This window comes from Sceloporus occidentalis, unplaced genomic scaffold (genome assembly GCF_023333645.1).
Source record: "Sceloporus occidentalis isolate IW3139 unplaced genomic scaffold, rSceOcc1.0.p SCAF_3, whole genome shotgun sequence".
Classification (NCBI taxonomy): Eukaryota; Metazoa; Chordata; class Lepidosauria; order Squamata; family Phrynosomatidae; genus Sceloporus; species Sceloporus occidentalis.
Window position 1 is genome coordinate 93021300 of NW_028316983.1, and position 26202 is coordinate 93047501.

The 26202-nt window shown below is 41.3% G+C and overlaps 1 protein-coding gene across 1 annotated transcript; it reads left to right on the forward strand.

Moving 5' to 3' along the window:
* Positions 1–1349: 1349 nt before the first annotated feature.
* On the forward strand, positions 1350–25331 carry LHX8 (LIM homeobox 8). Its single transcript, XM_089518695.1, has 9 exons — positions 1350–1433; positions 4574–4672; positions 5630–5794; positions 10938–11059; positions 15101–15321; positions 16209–16312; positions 22167–22262; positions 22906–23089; positions 25014–25331. Exons 1-9 carry the CDS (start codon positions 1350–1352, stop codon positions 25088–25090), a joined length of 1152 nt encoding a protein of 383 aa, XP_089374821.1. The 3' UTR covers positions 25091–25331.
* Positions 25332–26202: the final 871 nt, after the last annotated feature.

The following is a 26202-nucleotide window of genomic DNA, read 5'->3' on the forward strand; positions in this document are numbered from 1 at the left end:
GGTGCCAAACCGGATTGTTGCTCCAGTGCGGATGCAACCTAAAACGCTCTTAATGTGGGAATGGTGTCCCCCGTGTCGTGGTTTGAGCGCTGGAGATCCAAGGATTAGTTTCCCGCTGGACCCTGGAAGCGATGCCAAACCGGGTTAATTTTCCAGTGTAGATGCAGCCCGGTTTTCTTTCTCTCCGTGGGCTTCCAAGGTGCTCCGAGGTCCTTTGGCCTTCCTAGCTCGCAGGCCTTTCCATTACGACCCCCAAGAAAAACAGAGAAAGCAACTCACCGAGGCCGTAGAGGGGGAAAAATCAAAGGCCGGCTTGTTTCCGACGTCGCGATCGCTGGTCCTTGGCGCTTGGGAAAAGCCGAGAGATGGAGGGATGGAGGAGGAGGAGGAGGAGGCGACTGATGCGGGACACATGGCTCCAATTGCCTGCAGCCTCTGCCTGGGATCCCCGTCACCTGCTGGAGGGAGGGGACCCAAGACGGGGGCATCATCCCTCCCTTGGGCAGCCCCAGAGGAACCAGGCACTCAGCGGGCCGGACTCGGGGGGATCACGGAGGATGAAGATGATGGTTGTTGTTATTATTGTTATTATTATTATTATTGGGGGGAGATGAAAGACTCAGATGTTCCCTCTTTCCCCCTTAACGAGGGAAGTTTTATAGCAAGGCAAGCCAAGCAGAAAGAAGCCCCGGGCGCCTCTTTGGGGAAGAAGGGAAGGCGTTAAGGAAAAAGGGAGGAAGGAAGTAGGAAGGGACTGTTGTTAGGGAGGAAGAAGAGAAGAGAAGGAGGAGAGAAAAGCAAGGAGATCGGAGGAGGGGGGCAGTGAAGTTAGCTGAAGGTCTTTCCCCCTCCTCTTTTTCAAAAAAAAAAAAAAGAGAGAGAGAGAGGAAAACTCCGGCATAAACCAAAGAAGGAGGCGAGCAAGCTCTGGCCATGTCCAGAAGAAGGAGGGTTTGGTTTTGTTTTTGAACCCGGGGAGGGGAGGCCTTTCCCAGAGGCAGCCGAGGAGCTTTCTGGGAGCCACCCCCTGGAAAACAAAACTTTTCCCCCTCCAGGGTCTGACATCAGTGGAGCAGAGCAGCCAAGAAGAAGGAAGAAGAGCAGGAGGAGGAGGAGGAGGAGAAGCTGCTGCTCAGGGGCCTGGAAAGAAGGAAGCAGGACAGGCAGAAAGGCTGACCAAGGAGGGGGCCCACTTGGGGAGGGGCCTTTGGGTGCCCCCACCCTTCTTTCTTTTCCTGTGTTCTCCGCTTTGAAGGACTGGGGGATCTGGCTTCTTCTCCCTCTCTCTCCCCCCCTCCCTCCTCTTTTTGGGGGCGCTGGGATGCGAGGCGCCCTTCCCCCGGAGGGCCATGTATTGGAAGAGCAGCCAGAGGTTGGGCTGTAAGCTGGACGACAAGGACCGGCCGGCGCTGCTCAGCCTCGCCCCCGAAAAGGTGAGCCCACTCCCGGAGGAAAGGCACCGGGGTTGAGGGCTCAACGGAATGGATTCGCATCTGCAGCGCCGCTGACCGCCGCAACGCCCCTGGCGCCAAAGGAGTCCGGGTTTCTTTTGTGCGGCTTCGGGGGGGGGGGGTCGCAGTTTAGGGAATAATTATTTCTAAGGAACACCCCCCCCCCCAGGATTTTTTCTAATGAATTCCCCAGGAATAATAATTACTAAGGACCCGCAAGGAATAAGACTTTCTAAGGACCCCCCCCCCCCTTTCAAAGCATCAGTATTTTTAAGGAAGCTCCAGGAATAATAATTTCTAAGAAACTCCCCAGGAATAATTGCTCAGGAACCTTCAAGAATAATAATTTTTTAAAAGAAACTCCAGGAATAATAAATAATTTCTTTCAAAAAAGAAAAAAAAACACCCAAGAAAAATTTCTAAGGAACCCCCAGGAATAATTTCTAAAGAAAGCCCAGGATTAATAATTTCTGGAATGACGATTTCTAGGGGACCCCCAGGAATGAGAATCTCTAAATAACCTGCCAGGAATAATTTATAAGGAACCCCTAGAAATATATTTTAAGGAACCCCCTCCCCGCAGGAATAATGTCCAAAGACCCTCCTCTCTTCCCTTCTCCCATCTTTGTTAGCCTTTGAGCGATGGAAAGTGTTTGTCTTCCTAAAACCTTCCTAAAAGCACGGGTTCGCTTCACGTCGGAAGGCGTTCCACCAGCGGGCCGAGATTTGCGCCAACGAGCGTTTATATTTTGACTTAAAACACACACAAATCTGATTGTTATTATTATTATTATTATTATTATTATTATTATTATTATTATTATGAGTTGACAATATTGGTTAGTGGCATTTATCTTAAGATAAATCGAGTGTTTCGGGCGTGGAAGCTAGGCGCCCCTTCAGCCTCTTACTCTGGAGTAGCCCCGTCCCTAACTTGAGGATGATGATGGTGGTGATGATGATTTTGATTGCTCTGGTTTTGCGTCGCATTTTGGAATGAAATAACTTCGAGGGCGCCGGGTTTTTAAGTTGGCGATCAAGCCAAAGCCAAAAAGAGAAATCCTCCAACGTTGGCTCTTTGGCTTCGATGGGACTCCTCCAGAGAAGGGCCAAAGTGCTTTTTCGCTTGGGGTTCTTTCCCCCCCCCGGCAGGAAATTAAAGAATAAAATAAAACCCCACTGTACTTTGTGCCCAAATTGTCACCCGAAGCCGTGAAAGAGTCCGAGGCAATTCGGTTCTCCAACTGACAGAAAGGATCGGCTTTTGGAAAAAGAGCGAGGAAGGAAACCTCCTCAAGTGGCTTCGGGATGGGGCCACGGGTGGTTTAACTTTTTTCCACCCGAGAAGCTCATGGGGTTTCGGGGCTGGGAATCGGGAGAAAGGCTCCCTGAACTATTTGGAGGTTTGCTCCTGGTTTAGACCCGCCAAAGCCAGTCGCAGTCGGAAGGGCTTCGGGGAAGTTATTAAGGATTCTGTGGCTCCGGGGGCAAGTTGAAGGATCCAAAACACCCTGCAGAAATAATAATAATAATAATAATAATAATAATAATAATAATAATCCAGTTTGAGACGGCTTGAACTGCCCTGGCTCAATGCTAGGGAATCCTGAGAGATGTAGTTTTGGGAGACGTTGAGCCTTCCTGAGTGCCGCAATAAACTCCCAGGATTCCCTAGCACTGAGCCAGGGCAGTTAAATCGGTCTCAAACGAAATTATTTCTGAACAGAAATCCATCAGTGATCCCGAATGGTACCATTGATGGGTTTTGGTTCAGAAATGATCCAGTTTGGTTGCTATGGTATGAGTGATGGATTTCTGTTTGCATCTGTTAAAGGGCCAGCTCCGCCTGCACGTTTTCTGGGCTCTTTCTGCAGTGTGTTTAATTCGGAGCAACGCGACTGGCCTGCAGGGACCCAGTCCTTCCCTGGCTGCCCCGGCACTACTCTAGGATTAATTTTTGAAACCGTGTTTTGTGAAATATTTAACCTCCTCTGAGAGTCCTGGTGCCACAACAAACTGCAAATCCCAGGCTTCCATAACACGGAGCCCTGGCAGTTAAAAGAGGTGACAAACTGCAGTGGTTTGAATGCAGGACTAGGACTCTGGGGAGCTGGGTTCCAATTCCTGCTCAGCCATGGGAACCCAGACTGGGCGAGTGACACTCTCTCAGCCTCCGGGGTCGGCCGTGGCGAATCTTTTCCGAAGACGCCTGAACCATAGCTTCGCCTCAGGGTCTGCCATCAGTCGGCAACACTTTTTGTTGTTTTCACTCTTATACTGGGCAGGGAACTGTCTGAATAATTATAAAGCCGCTCTGAAATACCGTAAATAATAATAATAATAAAATAAGATAATTAAATAGGGCATTTTAATTATTATTTTTTTAAAATTCTCTTGTGAGCCGCCTTGGGTCCCTTATGGGAGAGAAAGGGGCTTAAAATGGAATAAACAAAACCAATAAAACAACAACCACAGAGTAACCCCCCCCTCCGCTCTCTCTTTAAATAGCCGGGGTCTGAGGCGGAGAGGGAGGGACCTCGAGGCAGGTGTTGCCTCTCTTCCCAGGTAAGGAAAGCAAGGGAGGCGCCGAGGCTGGACACAGGTGAACTCCAGGAGTAACAATCTCGCCTTTGTCCTGAGGAAAGGGCCCCGCTTTCCCCCTCAGCCTCCCCTTCAATGCCCCCCATTCCTTTTTCCCTCCAGTTTGACCAGAGAAGAGCCATTGGGCTTGAATGACTGACTCCTCAATTAAACTCAGCTGGCTGGTTTCGGGGCCTCTCTCTTTGCCCCCAACTGTTCCTGTTCTTTGGGGAGGGGGGGGGTCTTTGGGGCTGCTGGGGGGGGGAGGGGGTGCTTTTAAAACGCGGAGCCCTAATCCTTTGCTGGGCCTGGGGCTGCCTTGGCCTGGCCAGAGTCTGAAGAGGCAATTTCAGCCTCGGGCGAGCCCTAATGGCGCCTCCTTTGCACTCCAAGCCCGGGGGCTGCAATTAGCCCTCAGGGGCCCCCATTCAGAGCCCGAATTGCCCTGGCGGAGTGGCAGAGGGGGCCCCCTTCCCTCCCCAGGCTTTCTTTTTCCCGGGCGCCCTCAGCTCCCTCTGCTCTGCTCTGCTCCCCTTCTGCAGCTCCCGAGGTTCATGGCTGAGGAGTGCGGGCGAGTGGCAGCCACGGCGGCGGTGGCCCCGGCGGGAAGGAGGCGGAAAAGCGCCGGAGAGAGCGGGCTGGTGAGTCCAGGAGGAGCCGGCTTTGGAAGGAAGGAAAGAAAGCAGCCTGGGTTTCTTCAAGGGAAGGAGGGCTGTCAGGAAGGGAAGCGCGGGGCTTCTGAGAGAAAGGGGCCAAGGGGCAAGGGCTGGCTGAGGGGCTCCGCGTGACCGGGGGGGGGGGTTTCCCGCCCAAAACTGGATGGGGTTTGGCCCCCAACTGGACCGGAAGTCCTCCTTTTCCAGGACCTGCCCTCCATTTCCCCCCTCTGCTGTCCAGGAGGAGTTCTCAAAGGGCCTCCTCCACTTGAAGCATGACCAGATCTGTCCTCCTTTTCCACCTTCTGTCCGGGAGGAATTTCAAAGCCTTCTCCCTCAGGAAGCAGGGCTTTCGATTTCTCGGACTCTTCTCAGCTTTCGTTTTGTCGGGTCCTACATTTTTCGGGAACGTCCCACATTTTGGTCCCCCTTTGGAGTTACGCGCCGATTTTGCGCAGATGCTTCTCCTGCTTTGCTAGTCTAGTCTAGTCTAGTCTAGATCCCCCCCCAACAACAACAACAACAGCAGCAGCGCTAGGACTGTCCAATTCCTGGTGGAGTCGAAGGCTTGCATAGTTTTCGTGGGTTTTTCGGGGGGCTGTGGGGCCATGATGCTCTAGCAGAGTTTCTTCCTGAGCTTTGGCCAGCATCTGTAAAACCCATGCTTCTGAATCCTGCTCCCAAAGCGGAAGGAGTTTGGGAATGTCCTCCTGGAGGGAAGGCTCCTGGGGAAAGGAAGAGCTCTGCTCAGCCTGGCCATGCTCCAAGTGGAGGGCGTCTTGGGATGCCTCCTGGGCCGCCCTGGGAAGGACCAAAGGGTGGGTTTTCTCTGCTCGCCAGTCTAGCAGCTCGCTTCCTCAAGGGAGAAGGGAAGGGAAGGGAAGGGAAGGGGGAGCTGGAGAGCGGTGCCTAGGGCTCGCTAACAGCCCCGTTGTCCGACAGGTGAGTCCGGAGGCGGCCGGAGACGAGGACTCCTGCTCTTCCTCGGCCCCGCTCTCGCCCTCCTCTTCGCCCCGATCGCTGGCCTCGGGCTCCGGCGGCTGCGCCCCCAGCAAGTGCCTCTGCAACAGCTGCGGCCTGGAGATCATCGACAAGTACCTTCTCAAGGTGAGCAGCATCCGCTGGGCTTCGCTCCTGGCCCTGCCTTGGGCCAGAGGCCTGGGAAGACACTGGGACTCAGCACCCTCCCAGAGACCCAGGTCTCAACCCTCCCATAGACTCAAATCTCAGGGTGACCTGCAGATGCCATAAAAAACACAAAGGAGAAAGGCAATGCTTTCACGGGGCCCATACAGACAGGCCAAAATAAAGCTGCTTTGGGTCACTTTGGAGGTATGCTGTTTAAATGATGCATGCATCCTAAGATTCCAGAAGCCACACCAAAGCCACACTCCAGCCCTTAGAACTGGAGCATAGCTTTGGCACAGCTTCTTGGACTCTTAGGACGCATGCATGCATCATTTAAACAGCATACCTCCAAAGTGACCCAAAGCAGCTTTATTTTGGCCTGTCTGGGCTTTTCAGGCTATGTAACCGTGTTCTGGAAGCATTTCCCTTGCAGACAGTGGATCACTGAATAAATGACACCCTGAGGCCTTGCCATTCAACAACAGACAACACACACATTAACATGTAAATAACTTCCTCTCAATCAAGAGTCACAGTGTGTGTATATACACACATACATATACATATACACAAACCCCACCCACTTCCATGCCAGCATTCCCTGAAGATTCCAGCCACAGATGCTGGTGAAACGTCAGGAATAAACTCTTCCAGAACACAGCCATATAGCCCGAAAAACCCACAAAAAGCAACACAAAATTTGAGACCTTTGGTCCAAAACACATTGCAGAAACAACCCACTTCAAGACCACTTTAACAGTGCTAGGCAATCGTGGGAATTGAAGTTCATTGTGGCAGCAGAGCTCTCTGACAGATAGAAGGCTAAATGTATCCCAAAACTACTCTTCCCAGGATTCCCTGTCATTGAGCCAGGCCAGTGAAAGCTGTGTCAAACCAAATTATTACTGTAGTGTGTTTAGGACCACCACCCCTCCCCCAAAATGTGCGACATTACCAAATAAAAGCCAATAACACTCATATAAATATAAAATATAACTATGATGAATTTATCTTGTTGGTTTGCAAGGCAAATGCTTAAAATGGCAATTTACTAGCTACAAAACCTTGACTGAATTCTTTAGCATTATGGTTTATAGCTATGTGACATGTCCTGTATTTTGTTATGTACCCAGTCAGAGTTTTCTGATGAACTTACTTAGTTGGTTTGCAATATACTTACTGAACTCTGAGCAAGGCCAATGCTTAAAAGTGCACTTTACTAGCTACAAACCCTTGACTGAATTCATTCCATATGGTTTATTTATAGCTATAGTACCTATCCTGTATTTTGTTATGTACTCAGCCATATTTTTTTTTGATGAACTTAATTTGCTGGGTTGCAATATGCTTCTTGAACTCTGAGCAAGACAAATGCTTAAAATTGTACTTTACTAGCTATAAACCCTTGACTGAAGCTACATTTTAATTATTCCTTTCATTTGTCCATTGTGCTGAAATTAAGCAGGGGGGGGGGGAACCTCTCAACATTTGCACTGTGTCCTCAAGCAGCTCATTGCCTGACAGGTTTGCTGTCTTTTTCTATTCTGAGAAACAAATGCACTCTGGGTGCAAGTTTTCTCTGCTGCTGCTCCTAGGGAAAAAAAAGCACCTGAGAAGGTTTCATCCTCTTCCCTTATTTGCAGCGAAGACAGGCTGCCAAGTAGAAGAATTTCTCAGCAAATGTGGTGTTTGTTACTCAATGGGTTGCTTAGTCATGCTCAAAATGGAGGACATTTTGGAATCCCTCCTGGATAGAAGGCTGAAATGTAGGACATGTCCTGGAAAAGGAGGGTGTCTGGTCACCCTGTTTACAACCTTTTTCTAAGCCCCACACCTCTAGGAAATACTGGAATTAATGTTCTCAACCTCTACAAAAGCCATACCACACTTGAAAATGAAGAATGTCTAATGTATAATTTCTGAACCTCAAATTGAACTACATACAATACAAATTGAGCTACATGTACATATAAATAGAACTTTAAAAAAGCTTTTAATTCAGTATATATATATATATATATATATATATAAACATGCACATCTATACTGAGCAATTAGGTTCTAATTTATTCAGGGGGGAAAACCGAGTGATGCCTTGACCATGGAAACCCACTGGGAGACCTTGGGCAAGTCACACTTTCTCAGCCTCTAGGAAATCCTGTGACAGATTTGCCTTAGGGTTGCCATAAATTGGAAACGACTTGAAGGCATACAACAACAACAACAATTGCATTTTAGGACAAAGGGAGGTTGCTTTTCTAGTGTGTGGGGATTAAAAAGTTAAGGCACGTGGCATGGAAGTTTAAAAACCTGATTCTTAGCTCTAAAGTGCTTTTCCAAATAGAGCCAGTGTGGTGTAGTGGTTTGAGTGTTGGACAAGGACCCTGGCAGAATCCCTGTTCTACTATGGACTACCTTCCCTTGGCTATGGACAAAGTCACACTCTCTCAGCCTCAGAGGAAAGCAAGGGCAACCCCCTCTGGACAAATATTGCCAAGAAACCCTCATGATACTTCCCCTTCAAGGTCACCATAAGTCCAAGGCTTGAAGGGAAGCAACCATAACAACATTTCCAAAGGATGATGATCACAGTAAAGGAGATGGAATCTAAATACTATTTAGATCTAGATCGAGGCACATATTTTCAGCAGGACCTACACTGATCTCACTTGGATCCTATTTTATGACAGTCTGAGTCAGGTCCTTGACGTTTGCCTCTGTGTTGTCACTGAGACACACCTCCAACTTTCACTAGTGAACAGTTCTGAGGGATCAAAAAGCTTGATAAAGACAGGGAGCACGAAAATAAGATAATGTCCTTATATTATAATCACTTGTTTGTTTTGTTTACATTCAACTTGCCATTTTCAGATTATCCACATTAAGTCAAGGATCTGAAAAGGAATAAAGCAAATTAACGTTCCTAAAACGAGACTCAAAACATTTCAAGTAAGAATAGAAAAAATACTATTTTCCTAGATTGGGCACAGTCCAAATGTTGAATTTCTTGTAGGAAGTGATTGCCAAACGTAACAGCCTGATGACTGTGAAATCCAAATTATGGGGCTTTTAACAACAAAACCAAGTTTCAGTTTAGATTAGTGGCTACTAAACCATAACACAACACATGCATGGAGTTCACAGGCTGTGCAGAGAACTTTATTTGAACATAGCAGTGGTACAAACATGACAAAATTACCAAGACATAATTCTGACTTACACAGTGGCTCTGTTTTGCAGCATTCTTGAATGTATAATATTATTGTTCCGCTTGAAAGGCTAAAAATTCAGCTGAAGGAAAACATTTTTGCTTGCATATAAATATGGTGCAGCCCAAACATCTGTGGATTAATGATAGTTGTAGTTGTAGCCAATTGCACAGCTTTCTCCACTCTTTTGAGGTGCTGATAGATGAAGTCAATATGATATTTAATTTGATGTGTATCTTATAGTCGAACCTTTTGAAAGATATATGGAAGGACATTGTATTTCTGCACTTGCATCATACAATAATAAATAGTCATGTAGTTTATTGTCAGTTCTTATATAGGATTTAGTGCATATTTCTACTAAATGAGTGATCAGAGAATCATAAAGTAGCAATATATAGTTAGCGCTCAAATGTTCATTTCTTTCTGTCCTGGGCTGCTCCTAGCACTGTAGGAAATGTCTGCAAAAATTTTCTTCACTGCATATGAGATGTTTGTTATTGTTTAGTTAAATGACTTTGGCCTCAGTTTAGGAAAGCCATGTAGATATGTGTTTCCCTTTCTGATTATTGAAGAAACATGATAGCACCTTAGGCCCACAAGTACTGTCTTTGGCCAGAGATAGTGGGAGTCATAGTCAAAGATATCTGGAGGGTGCCAATTGGGGAAGGCTACACTGGAGAGGGGTAGTAGTGGCACTATATTGTAACTTAATTAACAGCATGGAAGTACATTTGTCCAGTTGCCATTGGCAACTGTCAATAGGAGCAGCAAGTTGCATTCTAGCCTGGCAGCACAGTTTGTACAGATTCTTCAGTGTTCTTTACTCTCCCTTTACTTTCCTGTCTCATTCCAGGCTTGTCTTGTAGCATCATCATATGTGTTAAAATTTCATTTAATATATATTTACTCTGGAAATAACTAGTAAAAAAAGGCCACCATGTGTGAGTGTCAACTAACAGTCTCTGTTCGTGCAATATATATATATATATTTTTTCCGAAACTTCTAATTACTTTCTGGACTGAGACATGTCTGCTCCAGCTGATTTGTATGATCTGTGACTATAGATCACTTAAGGACGGGGGGGGGGGCTTTCACATTATACAGTTGTGGCACTATAATTCCACTTTAACTCTGGTGGCAACATCCTATGGAATTGTGGGATCTGCAGTTTAGAGAGGGGTACTTGGAATTTTCAGCCAGAGAGCTCTACTCTCTCACCAAACTACAAAGTCCAGGATTCCATAAGGTGCAGCCATGGTAGTTAAAATGCAATTAAAACTATAATTGTGGAGTGTGAAGTGGCCTGGGCATACTTTCAGATTGTCATTTACCATACTTCATCTATTTGTTATTTCTTTTCCATGAAATTGTGGTGCTAACTTCTGAATTCTTTATTTAGTCAAATTTCATGTGATATCCCACATCCAACGCCATCCATCTAATACGTTTCTGTACAGATGCCTTTTTAGGAGTGGGGGAAGGACAGAGAAATTATGTGATGCACTTCTGAGTTACCATAAGAAGCAGTCAGTTCCCTTGGGGAAACAAACGGTTTCTGGACTTCTATATATTTAATCTATTTATTATTATTATTATTATTATTATTATTAACGTTTATTTATGAAGCGCTGTAAATTTACACAGCCATACTATATATTCTTCTTTGAACATTACATCTAATGTTACTCACTGGGGCTGATAGTGGAGAATAGATCAAATTCTGTGCTCCTTGTGAATATTTTGTTATGACTGCACTATTATTATTGTGAATGTTATTTGTGGTTTCCTACAAAACCTGTGAAGTCTGACATAATTCAGGTTTACTGTGTTTTCTATTTTCCTAAAGCTCTCTTTATATTGGTTACTGAAATCACTGGAACTACATGTGCATTTTTCCCTACATTTGCAGGTAAATGATTTGTGTTGGCATGTCCGCTGCCTCTCCTGCAGCGTGTGCAGGACCTCCTTAGGAAGGCACACCAGCTGTTATATCAAAGACAAAGATATTTTCTGCAAACTTGACTATTTCAGGTAAATATATTATATATTTTGATATTTTGGATTGGTGAAAATAGACCTGTCAAATGTTGGTTTTATACATACACACACATACACTCACACCCCAGCGCAGACAATCTACCTGCAGTTCATTGCTTTTAACTAGAATGAATATCCTGCTGTACACTGAAATGCAATACAACTAGATTATCTCTGTCACATTTGTGCATTTGGCATAGCAATCCATTACTTTTTTTCTTTAACCTGGGAAGGGTGATTAAACTAGTAGTCTAAAGGATTTCAGGTGGAGTAGAAAAGTTGGACCTCGAAAACTGGTTTCATAAATTGGGCAATGTTTTTCTGTTTGCATTTTAGGAACCCATTTAACCAGGCTGGTTGTTCTTTTATCTTTCTCACAACAAGAATTGGCCACAATATAATTTGTTCTTTTGTTTTGTAGTTTTCTGGAACCAGTAGACAAAAGAGCTCTGGCAGCAGTCATGCCATATGAGTTTATATGTGCATACTAGTTAAAAGAGACTCTTTTTAGCTGTCAGGCAAGGTTCTCCATCAGCTGCTGTTGAACTATGGGCCCGAACAGACAAGCCAAAATAAAGCTGCTTCAGGTCACTTTGGAGGTATGCTGTTTAAAAGACACATGCATCTTAAGAGGCCAGAAGCTGTGCCAAAGCTGTACTCCAGTCCTTAGGACTGGAATGTGGCTTTATCGTGGCTTCTGGCCTCTTAGGACACATGCATCATTTAAACACCATACCTCCCAAGTGACCCAAAACAGCTTTATTTTGGCCTGTCTGTTCAGTCTCTTATTTCCTCTCATCCCTGACAATAAACCTTGCTAACTATGGGAGCTGGAATCCAACCATATCTTAAGAACCACATTATCTTCTCCCCTAGAGTGGAATAGGACCATTTTTGGTCCTGTGCCTACTTAGCCTTAGTCATCAGAGGGTCATAACCAATGTCTTTTCATCTCTCCTTCCTTTCAGTTTAAATGACCCCATGGGAAGGAATATGAGTTTAAAAGCGGCGTGTATGTCCTGCCCTCCTTTGGGTACTAGGAAAGGAAGTTACAAGTTGATGTGTTCTCTTCTGGCCTCCCCCCCCCCCCCCCCCCAGCTGTGAGTTTAATGTTGTTGCTGTTAACTGCCTTTGGGCCAGCCCAGACTCATGGTGACACAGTGGATGAAACATCTCCAAGACCCCTATCTTGCACTACTCTGCTTAGGTCCTGCAGATTCAAGCCTATGTCCTCCCTACTTGAGTCTAGCCATCTGGCATATAGTTTTCCTCTTTTTCTACTTCCTTCTGTCTTCCCCGGCATAATTGTTTTTTGTAATGAGTCATGCCCTCTTACAGTGTGGTCAAAATACTACAGCCTCAATTTTGTCATTTTGGCTTCCAGGGAGAGTTCAGGTTTGATCTCTTCTAGGATTCCTTTGTTTGTCTTTTTGCCCATCCACAGTGTCCTCAGCCCTCTTCTCCAGCACCACATCTCAAATGAGTTTATTTTCTTGCGTGCATGGCAATTGTAGTGACCAATATTCACTGCCATCTTGAAGAGAACACATCCCTGGATGTCTTGGCCTTTGTGATTTTTGTGGGATTTGAGAGGTATAGTAGGATTTTCCTGAATACATCAGGTTCTTCCTCTTGTATTATGCAAGGAAATGCCACCTGTTCAGACTCTCCCCAGGTTTCCTGCCCTCTACATAAGATGCCCACATCCTAATAGGAAAAGTAATACTGTGTACTGCAAATAGTAAGCAAACACTAATGTTTTATTTGCCTTTTTGTTGATGCTGAAACCTTAGTTGTTTAGGGTAGCATATGACCGGTTTCAAATACGTGTTCTCATTTTTTATCCTTTTCCTACTGTGCAAAATAATTAGTGTTTGTGGAAGTAAAAAGCCAAAATCCTGACTTTTCACAGTGTGAATCAAGAACTGCAAGCTTTGCTGGTAAAGACAAAAGAGAGCAGACTGCTTTCTTCACAGCTGGATATGAAGAAAGCTCTGCTTCTGAATGTTTTTCTTTATTTGTCTTGTTTTCCTGCTCCTTGATTTGAGGATTATGTAGTTCAAAAGATTATATACCATAATGTGGTTGTTGGCTGGATCTTGTTGAAAGAAAAAAAAACTTGTCAACAATGTAATGGGAAGATGCTTAGGTTCTTAATATGACAATCCTATACATGTGTACCTATGAGTCCCATATAGTTCAGTTGGCCTAACTGTCCTCCTGAAGTCAACAAGAGCCAACAAAGGCAGTGCTTAATGTCATGAGATCATATTCACTGGTCCTAGTAACAGTCAGTTGAACTTACTTTGTTGTGGTTGTAGGTCTTTTTGCTGGTGTAAATAAACACTCTGACAATATTCTTGCTGATTTGAGTAGAGCAAGGTTGACTGAACATTGTAATCCAAAATAGTGATCTATAAATTAAATCTAATTTACTCCCCTTTAGGGCAGACCATTCAGTAAACTGAATTTGCATAAGAGCTATTTAACAAGTTCCCATTCAGTCTGTGAGTCTATCCGAGCTGGAATTAATAATTAATTTAGGCCATGGTAGCCATAAAAGTATTTTGCTTTACATTTCACTTTCAGTTTTCTGTTTATACTCTGCTTTCAAATTACATTTATTTTCTCCAGTATTAAAGTGTTTTTGTTGCACTAGCAACAAAACAAAACTATTCCCACAGTCTTTTCAGTGCATTCACACCTAACTGAGATACAGCATGAAACTACTCAGAGCTTTGGATTTATGACACTAAAGTCAAAATGTGGCCCTTCATGCTAAAGAAAGCCTAAATGATTGTGTTGAAAATTCAAAGTAAAGAACTCCGAAATCATATTTAGCCCTGATAACAGGGTTAAATACAACTTTTAGTGACACTTATGAGTCTGTGATATGTGTGCAGGTTCTTGAAAAATACATTGGAAAAAAATAACTTCATAGGACCATTAATGGCCCATCATTTCCATTGATGTTATCCGTAAGGACCCAGAGCAAGCCCTTCTAAGTTGTTGCACTTACTAGGCTCAATCTTGATTTTAAAGACATAAATAGGTGCTATATTTTTGTTTTGATTTATTTTTAATTTAAAGCAAGCATAGATAAACTGATCTAAATTGAGAGCCACATCTAGATTGGGAATCTTTTGATCTCTGCTGTGGTTCTATTGTGGATGAGACGTTTTTGCAACTTATATTGTCCCAAAGTAATCAACGTCTTTAAAGTAATGTGCAGTTTGGCCTTTAGATCTTTTTACCCAGGGAGAGTCTTCTCTTCCAATGACACTGCTTCCTTCTGGGATATTTAAAATACGAGTGTCAGCAGAACATTCCCTGGGGTTCACTAGCAGTTTTTTGTTTTTGTCCACTGGTGCTGAGCCAAGACATTTTTCTTCTGTACTTAGAATATTAGTCTCAGTTCTTGAGGTGTTCTTGTTTGACTTTTTAGAAAGCAGTACAGTGCTTTGTATATGAGGTACTATCTACCTGAGGGGGAATTTGGGACACATTGTTGTGAATGTGGTTTTTAATGTGTTGTGAGCCACTTTCATTGTCTCGTCATAGAAAAGCGGGGGGGAAATAAAAGTATTATTATTATTGTTATTTATCTGATAAACATGTTCCTAAACTGGATGTGAGGTACAGAACTATAAGACAAAAATTGTTTGTAATCCCAAGTATATCAAAATAAAGTCCAAGATAATACCGTGAGTATGGGATAACATGGCTACTCAGCTGACACCACAAAGCAAGCTGCCTGCCCTTACATGATCTCCCTTATGTTCTCTCAAGAAGCTTTGGTAGACACGAGGGAATAGCCTCAAAGGTATACAAGCAATTTTTCCTTTTCATTGGAGAAAATTGATGGAAATTAAGCAATTTAAATCCCAGTTTTCAGTAAGAACAATAGCATTTCATAGGAACTTCAGGCAAAATAAACCATAAAAGAAACGTCAGTGCACCTAACCTTGGTGGGAATTAAGATATGAGAGGCTTCTGTGACATTTGTTCTACCATCCTCTTTTTTTGTCATTGTAGACGGTATGGAACTCGTTGTTCCCGTTGTGGCAGGCACATCCATTCTACTGACTGGGTCCGAAGAGCTAAGGGAAATGTGTATCACTTGGCATGCTTTGCCTGCTTCTCCTGCAAAAGGCAGCTTTCCACAGGGGAGGAGTTTGCTTTGGTTGAAGAAAAAGTCCTCTGTAGGGTACATTATGACTGCATGTTGGATAATCTGAAAAGAGAGGTGGAAAATGGTAACTCTTCTTTTTGTTGTTAGGTTCTTCTTTATAGTTCCATGGTTTCCTTCTGAGGTGATTCTTGAAACTTGACACAGTAACTATCTAGTATGTATGTAGACTCATGAGAAGTTGGACATCTGTAGCTTTCTCTTGGCTGCTAAGGAAAATTTTAAAATGTCTTCATATCCTTGCCACAAGGATGCTTCAGATTACCAGGTCCTCATGTAAATGCATCACAATAAATTTTTGCTTGTATTCATATCCTCAATGTTTGCGTTCTACTGAATGTAAATACGTTTTCTGAAAGGATTCATGTTAAAAAAAGAGACACCATTATTACTATTGCTTGCCGCTTTTAAAAGGATCGTTGCAACTTTTAAAAAGCATGGTAACCCCAGTCCACTGTGTATGTCCTTCCCAGGGAATCCTGTTCCATGCAGTTAAAAAACAGTGGCAAAATCCACCTTTATCACTGGGTAGGTTAGGCGAGATTGTCTGAACTGAGCCCTTGACAAATGCTATTTGTACTGAAGCCTGACTGTACACATTTATGTAACATTTGTTGCCATTTATTTTTCCTTAGTTGCAAAATAAAACTGGTTTTTGGTCCAGCACATGCCATATTGCTATCTGATAGCTCATTGATTGTTTCCCAATAAAGTTGGAGATGTTGCTTCACAAGAAACCAAATTCTATTCATTTTCTTTTTAAAAAATGCAAAACTTTAGATATGAGTACTCAAGCCCAAGATTAAGACAGCTTCATAATAATGCCAATTTGATATTCCATTATGCAAGTCTGTCGCAAATACTATAATTAATTCTGCTGTAATGTTTGTAATTATTGGCTACTATCAGTGGGAGCAGTCCTTGTACTTTTATTGTCTTCTTTTTTGATTTCAGGGAATGGTATTAGTGTAGAAGGTGCGTTATTAACAGAACAAGATGTTAATCATCCAAAACCAGCAAAGAGAGCTCGGACCAGTTTCACAGCAGATCAGCTGCAGGTAGAGCCCAGGCTTGGTAGAATGCTGTAATCAAAGTCAGCTGTCGGGTGCTTGGCATGGGAAGCAGGGGAGAACTTAGCAATTTTATGCTGTGCATAACTGAGCAATGCTGCTACAACTTGATGGATATGGGGGTGGGAAGCATTCTCCCTATTGCAGACTACCAAGACACAGCATGTTCCTGGGATATTTTGTGAGCATTAGCTCTTTCATATGAAACAGTTACTCTTCAAGATTTTCTTTTTTCCCTGAAGGCAGCTGGTAATTCTGTACAGTGGAAATGTAAATGCTGATCTGTTTTGACTACTTGATGAAATTCATTAAGTCAGACATTTACATCACTACACATAATTACAATAGGAGACTAAATAGTTTCAGTCCTATGTAATATGAAGAGAGACATTTGGAAATCTGCAGAATATAGCTTTACAGGAAATGTAAGGTTCTGAGTGTCTTAAATTTCACTATAGATGCCACAGCAAGTGGCAATCAAAAATTGTGGCTCTTAAGAGAGAAAGGCAGTGTCATGTTTCCACTGGCATACACTGGAGCTGAAGTTATGATGGGACAATACTGTCTTGACTATGCACTCTAAGCCTTGTGGTCTAGTGTTGCTGAAAAGGTTTCTTAATAGACCTTGTTGCAGCAAAACAAACACAAACACACACATGGACACTTTTCTGCAGCAAGTTTTGTTTTGTTTTGGCCCCTAACTACTTTCTTGCTTCATCCTGTGATAGATAGGACGGGCATTTATTGCTAATTTTTAGTATGTATCTCTATTTTCTCCTTTATAGTGCCATCTTGCAAGCAGTCATTGCAAAGAAAGGCACTAGTAGTATTTTCTTCACTTTTGAGCAACACTTTTTAGTTGTATATATTTTGTTTCATTTTCATAATTTTTTCCAATGGCAAAACTAGTCACCTCACCAGCACCATTTGAGCCTAACTTTATTTATTTAATGTGCTTGACATTTTAAAGCACATTAGCTGTTAGCTGGTTCTGTTTTCTTGAAGAACTTGGTGGCTACTGTCAAAAGAAAAGAATGCATGAATTAAATATAAAGTTAGGGTGTTTCCCTTGAAACGTAAGCAAATATATGGAGCAGCAGTATGGCTTAGATCAGAACTGGGGAACTTTGGGTCCCCCAGAGGCTTAGGCTCCAGCATGCATGGCTAATGCTAGTGGATTTGGGGGTTGATTGTCGAAAGCACAAAAGATGCCCTAGACTTGATTTAGATCAGTGGTCCCCAGACTCTACCCTTTAACAGATTTTGGGTTTCATCTCCCAGAAGCCTCAGCCATCTTGGCCAATAGTCTGGGATTCTGGGAGCTGAAGTCCTAAATCCCTTAAAGAGCACAGTTTAGGGACCACTGATCTAGATCATAGATAGATCACTGTGACCCATCAGAAACATTTGGACAGCAATTCTCATAACCAGTCACAATTGGCTAGATTTGCTGGGAGTGATAGAAGTTGTAGGCCAAAAATATCTGGAAAGCCACTGCTGCCTGGCCCTCAGTTAGATGCTAGATAACGTGAAATTTCCCTTTGCACCATGCATGTTATCTGTTGAGTAAATTACTCTTATTTACTTGAATAATCTTTAAACCAAGGTGGGTGTTTTGTCTTTATATAAATTCAAAATTGGAAACTGACTATGGCTCCTTGACCTGGATACACTTTTTAGTTGAGGATTTGCTGAACATTAAATATGAATCAATAGTACATAGTTATTTTAGCATGCATTTTCAATTGGGGAGGGGGAGACCTCTAAGGTAAACAAATGGGAAAGGGGCATGACTGTCTAACAGTTGTGTAGAAAGGAGGATATTAGCAGATGTAGTTCACATGACACCTGTTGAATCAGGCGAGCAACTAGACAACTGTCAAAGGTGAAGAAACCCTGTCCTCATTTTCATCTGGGCAACTTCCTTACTCTTTTTAATCACTGAGGTCAAGAATGGGAAATCTGGTAGCTACCTGATGTTTGACTACAATCACTATCACCCCATTCAGTGACTATGAGAATGGGGCTGATGGTGTTGTAATCTAGCAATTTTGGGATTACGACAGGTTTTCCATCTCTGCCTTAAGTGCTATCAGTATATGGTTGCAACAACATTGCAGAAATAATCAAGTTTGACACCACTTTAACTGCCATGGCTCAATGTTATGGAATTCTGGAATTTGTAGTTTATTGTGGCATCAGAGGCGGCTAAATATTTCACAAAACTACAGTTGCCAGAATTCCACAGCACTGAGCTATAGCAGTTAAAGTGATGTCAAGGGGGATTATTTTTGAAGTGTGGATACAGCCTGTATGACACCAGTTTAGTACTTTTCTCATACCTCTTTTACCTGCCTTAACAAATACATTTAAGGCTGAAATTTTGGGCATCTTTATTTGGGAGCAAGCACCATTGAGCTTAGTGGTAGCTGCTTCTATATAGATAACATATACAATTAGTCAACGTAGTAATAAAATGATTTAATTTACATTAAAATATATACCCAGTGCTGTGAGCAAAATATCTGCTCAGGCTGGTTATAAAGAAAGAAAAAGTATAATCAAGTCAATAAATCAGCAATGTTTTTTTTAAAAACAAATTAAAAGTGATGGAATGCAAAAACAGATAAAAATGAGGAAAATTAACTAAATTCATAAGTTAATTTAGCCCTCTTTTCCTCACAAAAAGCTTTCCTGGATGGTTTCCCAGTCCTTCAGAGCAGACTTTAAGGATAGCAGTGAGTCTGGGGAAAGAGGATTCATTCCCTTGGTTGTTCTTCTGAAAGAAGCAATTCTAATAATCCTATTGGATCCTGACAACTTTTTAAAAAAGAAAACATAAGAAATTATTTTTAAAAAACCTAAGTTAAGTCTACAATAAACTGAGCAACAGTTTCTGCAGAAAAAGTGAAAGAGTCCATATTTACTAGATAAAGTTTAAGAATTGAACAAATAATAAAAGAAAATGGAAATCATGGAGACAGACATTCAAAAGATTTCTTAACATGTTGAAGGAAATTTACTTTGCAACAATCAATATTGTTGGGTTGAATCCAGTCTGTTTGTCACACATAGGTCCTACTGAAATCAATAGGACCGAAAGCAGTCATGATTGTCTTTTCATATTGACTTCAATGAAGACAAACTGTGACCAACTTAAAGCTCAATGCTATATATTTCCTATGCTGAAGAAGTGGGTTGTAGGCCCCAAATGCTTTTGCTAAATAAATTTCTTAGGGTGTGTTTTTTTGATGTGTATGTGCCTTTAAGTCGTCTGTTGACTTGTAGTGACTCGATGAATCTCTTAGGGCTTTCTTAAGCAATGAATACTCAGAGGCTCTGAAAGACTCTTCCTCTAAAATACAGTTGGTCCTCCATATCCACAAATTCATTATCCACAGATTCAAGCATCCAGAGCTTGAAAATATTTTAAAAAATATAAATTCCAAAAAGCAAAGCTTGATTTTGCCATTTTGTATAGGGGACACCATGATTCTACACCATTGTATATAATGGGACTTGAGCATCCATGGATTTTTGTATCCACGGGGGGTAGGGATCCTGGAACCAAGCCCCAGCATATACGAAGATCCTGCTGTATAACTTACAATGCCTGATATTAATTGGCAATTTCCCATCCAAGTACTAACCAGAGCTCAACTTGCTTGGCTTCCAAGATCAGATGGGATCTGGTGCCTATAGGGTATTTAAGCCACTTTTAGGATATTTAGGATGCCACAAACTCATTATTATTATTATTATTATTATTATTATTATTATTATTTATACCCTGCCTCTCTGGTTGGATCGAGGTGACTTCCAATGAGAATAAAATACAATACAGAGCACAATAAAATACCAAATAAAATCCATTATCCCTCCCTCCAACACAACACTTAAAATTCCCAGTTAATAATCATAATAATAAATAATGTCCAATGATAAAATAACAATAAGACGATGGGAATCCGGGGATGTTATACAGGGGTCCATATTAACAAGGGCCTAGTAATTTAATCAGGAAAGTCAGTCCTATGTAATCCTATACATATTTATGCAAAAGCAAATCCATTGGGTTCAGTTGGGCCTGTTATTAGGTAAATACACATAGAATTGTGGTATTAGTCTAGGTCCCAAGAAATTTGCATGTAACTTAGGAGATGGGAAGTATGTAGCTGACACAAAAGTTCAGTGTTCTAAATTTATGGTGGGATGCAATGGTATATTTTGAGATAATATTCAAATGAAGTTTTTAATCCATTGTATAACCAATAAGCTTTTTACATTTTTAAAAAAGTTTCCTCCAGTGGTCACCTTGTCCAACCCAGTACCAGTGCAGGCATCCATAGCTAATCTTTCACCGACAGATGGGCATACAACCTCTCTTTGAAACCTTCAATGAAGAAGTGTAAACCACATTCATAGCCATCCATTAATTTAATTTGAAAAGGTTTTAAATTGTTTATGTCTACCTGAATTATTAATTGAGCTATTAAAGAAAAGATGAGCAATAATAATAATTTGTTTTATTTATATACTGCTATTCCAAAGATCATAGTGGTGAACAGCAAATAAGCTAATTAGCAAGTAAGCTAATTTGCCCCCAACAGTCTGGGTACTCATTTTAGTGACCTCGGAAGGATGCAAGCCTGAGTCGAGTTTGGGCCCTTTTGCTGGTCTTGAACTCGCAACCTTGTGGTTTTGAGTGAATGGTTGCAGTACAGGCATTTAACCACTGCGCCACCAGGGCTCCATTAACACATTCAGAAGTTAATTAAAGCTGAAAGCAGTAAGAAAGAGAGAAAGAACAAGTTGTTTGGTGAAAATTCTTCCATAACAGGGGGTCTCTCTTTACCTTTTTTGACATGTCTAAATATCCTAAAATCACCAGATCCCATCTGATCTTGGAAGTGAAACAGAGTCAGCTCTGGTTAGTACTCGCATGGGAGGCTACCAGTTAATACTAGGTGTTCTAATCTATATTTCAGAGGAAGGAACTGGCAAAACCAACTCAGAAAACCCTATGAAATTCATGAGATTGCCATAAATTGACAGGTGCCATGAAGGCGCACAAGATACACACACTCACATAAAATCTCACCAAGTTGTAATTGCATAGCTGTTATAATACAGTGGACCCTTGTTATACACTGGAGTTTGGTGCCAAGATCCCCCGTGTATAACAAAATCTGTGGATGCTCAAGTCCCATTAAATATAATGATATAGCAAAATGGTGTCCTTTATAAAAAATGGAAAATCAAGATTTGATATTTGAAATCTACACTTTTTTTAACATTTTCAAACCGTGGATGCTTGAATCCGTGTATAAAAAAATCCATGTATAAGAAGGGCCAACTGTATAGCTAATGTAGCTATTTTCATGGCTTTTCCCCATCCTCTTTTTTCCCCTTAATATTTGTTCATGTATATGCAGATACTGTGGATGATGTTTCTCATGCATGTAAGGCAAAAAATAGTTCTTGTCACATGAAGGATTTTTCATTTAATATATACTTTAAAAGCTTAATGTTTGGATGATAACTTCATATTAATTTTTCATTGAGAAATAAGAAGCATCTAGCATTGTTTTTTATGAGTTAATATATCTCCTGCTTGGCCTAGACATCTGGTCATTAAGTAGGCTAAGCCTGTTTCATTGCAATTAAATGCAGTTCTTTTATGTGGAAAAATGCACTATGCTGGTCTGTGACCATATTGCTTGAAATACCTTAAAACTGTTACTGATGGTTGAAGCATGACCGCATCTTGATAGTTATGCAGTCTTTGCTAGCACCATTTTAAAATTTAAAAAAATATATGTATACTTCTTGCATTTTCCAGGTAATGCAAGCACAGTTTGCTCAGGACAACAACCCAGATGCACAAACACTTCAAAAACTGGCAGAAAGAACAGGCTTGAGCAGGCGTGTGATACAGGTAACTGTACTACAGTTACTTCACAAGTACTGTGAGCAAAGCTCTTCAGCTGATAAAACTCCTGACAGTTTTCTTACTCCATAATATTCTTTAGCTAGAAACAGATCTTGCATAAAATCTTGGAGCAGTCAAAAACATTGGTTATTTTTCAGGAGGGAATTCCACAACTAACGTCTTCCCTCAAATACTTTTACATTGCTGGAACATAATTTAAGGTTGCCTCACATGTTCCAGGAGCAATGTGAGTGATAATGGCCCATAGCAAACATAAAGACCAAATGTTTACAGAGAAATCTCCCTGTTTTTGATTTTACAATTGTCCATGTCCATGTCCATATACTTTATACATGAAACCTTAACATCACTTTGTACTACATTTGAAGACATGGGTTTATATCTATGTAATCTTATGCTAAAATAAAAACCAGTTCGTCTTAAAGATGTTACCACTTCCTTTTTTTCTCCTACCCCCTTCCTCCTTTTCATGTACATCTAGTTAACTTAAGTCTACGTGGCATCAATGAAAGCACATAAAACATTAGTAAACTCACACTAAAGCTATTGTTTGTTTAACATGTCAAATTAAATTAAAATGTCTGATGATGAGTGCAACTGGCATGTTTTGTGTCTTCCCACTTTCCAGGTGTGGTTTCAAAACTGCAGAGCACGCCACAAGAAACATGTTAGCCCCAATCATTCATCTACTACTCCTGTTACAACAGTCCAGCCTTCCAGGCTTTCTCCACCCATGTTAGAAGAGATGGCATATTCAGCATACGTACCCCAAGATGGGACAATGTTAACTGCTCTGCATAGTTACATGGATGGTAGGTACAGTAGCTTGCTATAACTACTTTATGGACTTGAGAAGAAAATGTGAAATGCATCTTTTAGCTCAGGGTGGGACACCAAGCAACCCATGGGAAGCTAACAACACACTTATTTTGTGTCCAAAAGATGTCCTTGAGAAAGCCTAAATTTTGTGGGGAGTGGGGTGTTTATAAAAAGGTCTATAGACCTCTGTTGCAAAGAGATGCTTGAGACTGATGGCGATTTCTGCTACTAGCTCAAAAAGCCAGCAAAATCTTTACATACAGTATTTCCCCCTAGATTATTATTTTCTTACTGACTCACTTATGGAAGTGTGAAGTTGTTATCCCTTATCCTATGTGGCAGTTTATGGTGTTTCTTTGGCAGTGGAGGATCTCTGTGGGAGGAATGTGATCACATATAAGAACCCATGCCAGCACTGAAGACAGATTTGGAATGACAGGTACACTATCATTGCTTTTCCAGTGTGGATCCACCATTCCTTTGTCACCAGACTGGCATGGGAAATGGACCCTGGATTCCTTAGTGTGAGAAATATTCTCTGCCCTCATCTTAATTCTAGATTCAGAATATTCCAGATTAAATTTCCACACATCCGTTTATGTTTTAGAATTTTCTGATAAATGTACATTATTATTATTATTTTCATCCTGGATCCTCAGTAGAAGATAAATTTGCTGCCCTAACAGCTAGATGTAAACATGAGTTGTGCACAGGTTGCTGGAAGAAAATGTGACTTATCAGCTTGCATGTATGAGGGCTTACCATTAGAGCTAGACAGATAGTGAAACTGCTGCCCTCATGGCCATTAACACATATCACTGATGACAACAGAACTTTATTTGACTACTACTATGAATTTACAGTGGACCCTTGGTATCTGCTACAGTTTGGTTCCTGGATCTCCTGTGGACACCAAAATCCATGCATGCTCAAGTTCCATTATATACAGTGATGCAGTAAAATGGTGTCCCTTATATAAAATTGCAAAATCAAGATTTGCTTTTTGGATTAAAAAAAATATTTTCAAGCCATGGACAATTGAATCCCTGGATGCAAAAACCCTGGATACAGAGGGCCTACTGTATATTCCTTTTGGGTATTCATAAATATTTATGGCTATGAAGAGATAATCACTTTCTGGGGGCATGCTTTCATTTCTAGGACAAAGCAGGATAGTATTCTTCCATAAATTAATCTTAACCATCTTGGGTTATAACATATTTGGGCATAACTTTGAATTTGCCAGTAGTTAGAATTCTTAATTGCAGCAGAGGATCTGATCAGCATTCCTCCCTAGGAAATGACTTAATGTTTCAGCTAAATCACTATTTATTCACCATGTTGTATCTCTCCACATTTTTAAATGTTCATATTCTAACTGAATTGTTTTAAAGGAACATTAGAAATGCAGTACTACTTTTAAGTTATTATTTGTATAGCACTTAAAACACACATCACACAAGCTTGCCCCTTTACACAAATAAAAGAAAGACAATGTCAAATTATGCCACTTATTCCAGATCAAAATGGGAGTCCCAGTTCTAATATTACCAGTGGTCATTACCTCTGACTTGAATAGCTTTCGTCTTTCAAAGCAGGCTTTAAAGGGCTTCATTTGATCACAAAAATGGTTTTGTAATTGTGGATTGTAGCAAATGGGACATCAACTATATCTGTAATAAAATGCCTTCATCTCAGCTTGCAGAGTTGTACATATGCAAGTGTTTATATGGGAACAACATGTACTGGCTAGGCTGTAAAACCTTGTTGTTTTAGAAAAAGGACTCTTGCAGATGTTGGTGACATGGGAGCCACTTGCTGGTGTCCCAGCCCTATCAGTGCAATTGGATTTTTATTCACAAGTAATATTTTTCTACTTCCAGCCAGGCTGACCAGCAAATCTTTCTATTTTTGTAGCTCATTCACCTTCTGCTCTTGGACTCCAGCCTCTGTTACCCCATTCAATGACACAGCTGCCAATAAGTCACAGCTAATTCATTTCTTTCAGGGACATGAGACTAAGGAGGTACCCTTGAGTCACCTATTATATTCTGTCATTGAAAATCAGTTTAATCTTAAATAGCATCCAAAGCATTTTGAAGACAATTTTGTTGCCCAGGTATGTAAGTATAGTTGGCCTGCAAGACACTTTTATGGCTTTCTCCATAAATATGTTTACAAGACTTATTAAAAAGGAACACCTTTTTTTTGTATTGTCTGGAAGTAGTCCATTCTAGCTATGTGTTTGTTAATTTATTTATCATCGAAAGAGCACTTTGCCTGAAAGACAAGACTGACAATTGTGCAAAATGTTTACAATTCTTTGTGAAATTGTAGTTCATCATTAGTTTGTATCTGTAAGTTATTGTTATTAAAGTATTACTTGTATTTGAGTTACATGCCGCCTATACTTTGAAGCTTATGCCCATGAACTGGCAAAACGTCCTTTGCCAACTTTCTCCAGATGACATAAATAAAACCTTCTGTTGTAGCATGCCAAACAAACACGTTCTTGTGTTAGTGGTATAACTATGGTGTTAACAAAGGCCAGCTGATTTTACTAGCTGAAGTTATAAGGAAAGAGCACTGCACTGACATAAATGTTAAATGGTTTGGCAGCCACCTCTGAACTCACGATTATGACATCTGACATGGAATTGTTTAACAATAAATGATGTTGAAACATCAAGGACACACATTATAAGACTGGAAAACAGGTTATTGGAGCTATTTAAAAGAACTCTAGTTTCCTACAAGCTCGGCTTTTCCCATTATATATTACATGTGTTATGTAATATTTTATTTTAAATTTATTTTAAATTTAAACCTTGGTGCCGCAAAGCTTGAGCACAGAAGCCTGAACAGATGCATATCTTTCTTTGCTATAGAATGGTTTCATGGATATATACACATACCAACATTCACATCTCTCTGGACAGCAATAGATGATGAAGGAAGGGCACCGCAGCAATTTACACACAGAGATACACACGGAGGCTAATGGCTAGTGAATCAGGAATGAAAAAAGGGTTTGATTTATCATAAAACTTGCTGCATATGCGATGGCTGACCCTAAGAATCTGTAGTTCTTCTTGTCATCTCAGTA